Source organism: Sinocyclocheilus rhinocerous, unplaced genomic scaffold (genome assembly GCF_001515625.1).
Source record: "Sinocyclocheilus rhinocerous isolate Xijiao unplaced genomic scaffold, SAMN03320098_v1.1 scaffold1185, whole genome shotgun sequence".
Taxonomy (NCBI): domain Eukaryota; kingdom Metazoa; phylum Chordata; class Actinopteri; order Cypriniformes; family Cyprinidae; genus Sinocyclocheilus; species Sinocyclocheilus rhinocerous.
This window is the reverse complement of record NW_015627555.1, coordinates 1-3,060: the sequence shown is the minus strand read 5'-3', so window position 1 is coordinate 3,060 and position 3,060 is coordinate 1. Positions and strand designations below refer to the sequence as shown.

The following is a 3,060-nucleotide window of genomic DNA, read 5'->3' as shown; positions in this document are numbered from 1 at the left end:
AAAGGCTGCACATTACTTTGTGAAATAATGTCAAACAATGTACTAATTTGAATTTTTAAAACAAATCCCAAATCAAATAAATAAACAATACAAATAAAAGAAATGTCTCCATGCAAGTAAACTAAGGTTTTGCCTGTGTATTTTAATCACGATCCAAACAAAGATGCTGCATACATGTTATTTAGATTGTAAAATTTTTAAATTTGAAACAAAAACAAAATGGTCTGACTTTAGCTTTGTGATACTACATAAAAAATCTGAACGAAACAAAAACAGCAGACGGGCTGAATGAGACGCAAATGTCACTCTCTGACAGCAGGTGGCGCTTAAACAGCAGGTATTTATAGGCTGCTGCCCCTTTAAGACCGAATGCACGGATCCAATATAATGGATGCACGTGCGATTTCTTTCTTCACTGTTTACCTTCATTTAAGACATGAAAATACTTGCCGAGATAGTTATTTTGAGATAATTTTGCGTGTATGTGTCTGTTCAAGCGAAAGAGGAATCAATGCTCTGCCTGAAACGCCGCTCTGTATGTGTGCGCTTTGAGCGTGTGCGCGCGAGGTGCATGAATGGTTTAAAACGCTTGAATGTTTAAATTGGTACGACTTAGAAACACGTGTAAATGATAAACTATGATGCCTACAAGCGAGTGAACAACGCGAATTAAGGAAGGGATTTTATATCACTATTCAAGATAGCCCGTCGGGTAGGGCAGTGATACATTTTGGTAGCCCGACTGGAAAACACAATAGATTGCTAACGGTTGACTGTTACATTACAGTACATAAAATTTCACTTACCACATAAACAGAGTAAGGGGAGATGACTGAGGACGATGGTGGCTTTTAAGACACACTGCATATAAAAGATCAATGTCATGTCATATTATGTCAGATACCTAAACTGAATTTAAAATCAGTGCAATGAATTCTCAATTTGTACAATGATGCTATTAATAAGTAACAATTATAATGTTTCCTATCAAATCAACATCAAATGCAAAATGTAAATGATGCACAAGATATAACACAATAAATGCTGTGATAGAATCACTGTTTGAACATTTATTGGGAGTTTTTTTTCATCCTGAGTTTGTTTTCAGTTCTGATTTTAGTTAGCTTTTTTCATGAAAACCCACTTCATATTAGCTACACATTCAATGGCATTCTCCTCTAAGACAGTGAAAATACAGTTATCTGACAGTTACAGATAACTGTCTGCAAATTCATTAAACCCATATAATATAATGATATGACAAATATGAGAAATCCGTTATGGTGGTATATTTGGTCTTCACATTTTAATTATTTAGGGAATAGTGCACCTTAATCTAAACAGTTCTGTCTTAAATCAGAAGGTATTTCATATATATTTCAACCCAAGTACACAGGGCATGTATTACCTAATGAACGTATGAACATATACGTTTGTATAGATAAGTCGCTCAGAGGGGTTTGACCAACCAGTTAGACAGACTAGGTTATTTATTTGTTCAAATCATCCAAGCGATTTTATGCTAGAGCAAAGGAAATCCGCATGTGAGCGTAGAGATTCGCGCTTACGCATCATATTAATGTACTTTCGCACTACATCGTGCGCTCTCGACGTTTGTCAATAAAATAATGCTAATGCAAAATACCTACACCGGAAATTAAAACTGCGTATGCACGCAAAACGTTTCTTGTGCGTACGCCATAGTTTCTCGATAACACCCAAAACTTTTCTCGTGTGTACGTGAAAGTTTCTCATGAGCACGCGATAGTTTCCCTTGAGCACGCAAAACTTTAGTAGTGCGTACACGATAGTTTCTCGATAGCACGCAAAACTTTTCTAGTGCGTACACGATCGTTTCTCGATAGCACGCAAAACTTTTCTAGTGCTTACACGATAATTTCTCGATAGCACACAAAACTTTTCTCGTGCGTACATGAAAGTTTCTCATGAGCACACGATAGTTTCTCGTGAGCATGCAAAACTTTTCTCGTGCGCACGCGATAGTCTGTGTATTTTTTATTTTTGCAAAGGTCCCTTTAGGCGCTCCGTAGATTTCTTTTTTAATATGTTTTACATGTAATTTATTCCTGTAATGACAAAGCTGAATTTTCAGGATCATTAATCTTCAGTGTCACATGATCCTTCAGAAATCATTCTAATATGATGATTTAGTGCTGAAGAAACATTCCGTATTATTATCAATGTTGAAAACAGTTGTGTAAATGTCTTTTGGTAATGTCACTTTTGATTAATTTAATGCAACCTTGATGAATATAGGTGTTAATTTCTTTAAAAAAACTGACCCCAAAGTACGGTTGTGCACATGTTTTTTCTTTTTGAAAAACAGTATATTTTATGGATATGGATGTACAGTAAATACATGTATGTGTGTGTTTGTTTTGTTTGCAGTACCTTCATCATCGAAAAGCAGCCTCCTCAGGTGCTGAAAACACAAACAAAATTTGCGGCGACAGTGCGTTTGCTGGTAGGTGGCAAACTGAACGTACACATGAACCCACCGCAGGTCAAAGCCACCATCATCAGCGAGCAACAGGCCAAGGCCCTGCTCAAGAACGAAAACACCAGAAAGTGAGTAGAAACACAACACATTGTATTTAGCACTTTTATGGTCCTTTTGTGTTCTTCTTGAATCTTAAAATAATTTCTTAAAATTAAATTATTAAAAACTTGTAATTGCATGCAAAAATATAGGAGAAAAGTCATACAGGATTGAACAACAGGGTGAGTAAATTATGATGATTGTTTTCATAGGCGTAATTTGTGGGTGGGACGGCTGGGGCATGTCCCCACCACTTTTTGCCAGGGTCGATATTGTCCCTACCACTTTTTGAAAGTAATTGAAAAATATATTGCGGAAGGTATGTATTAAAGGGAAAACAAGATCAACAAATCATTCTTCATAATCTAATTAGGGTGATAAAAACAACAACAACAACAACATTTGACTCCTTACCCATGCATAACTCGTGCAGTGCAATAACGACGTGATTTGCCGCTGTCGCACTTTTCGTAATGTCATTAGGCTATAGCATTTTATTT

General features: G+C 36.3%; 1 protein-coding gene across 2 annotated transcripts in view; it reads left to right on the top strand.

The window, feature by feature from the left end:
• Positions 1-2,593, top strand: part of LOC107730981 (signal transducer and activator of transcription 5B-like) — a 19,357-nt gene extending 16,764 nt beyond the window's left edge. For both annotated transcript variants that reach the window (XM_016541942.1, XM_016541950.1), the window contains exon 9: positions 2,410-2,593. In XM_016541942.1, coding sequence (XP_016397428.1) covers positions 2,410-2,593 — 184 coding nt within the window. The remainder of the gene's footprint in view (positions 1-2,409) is intronic.
• Positions 2,594-3,060: the final 467 nt, after the last annotated feature.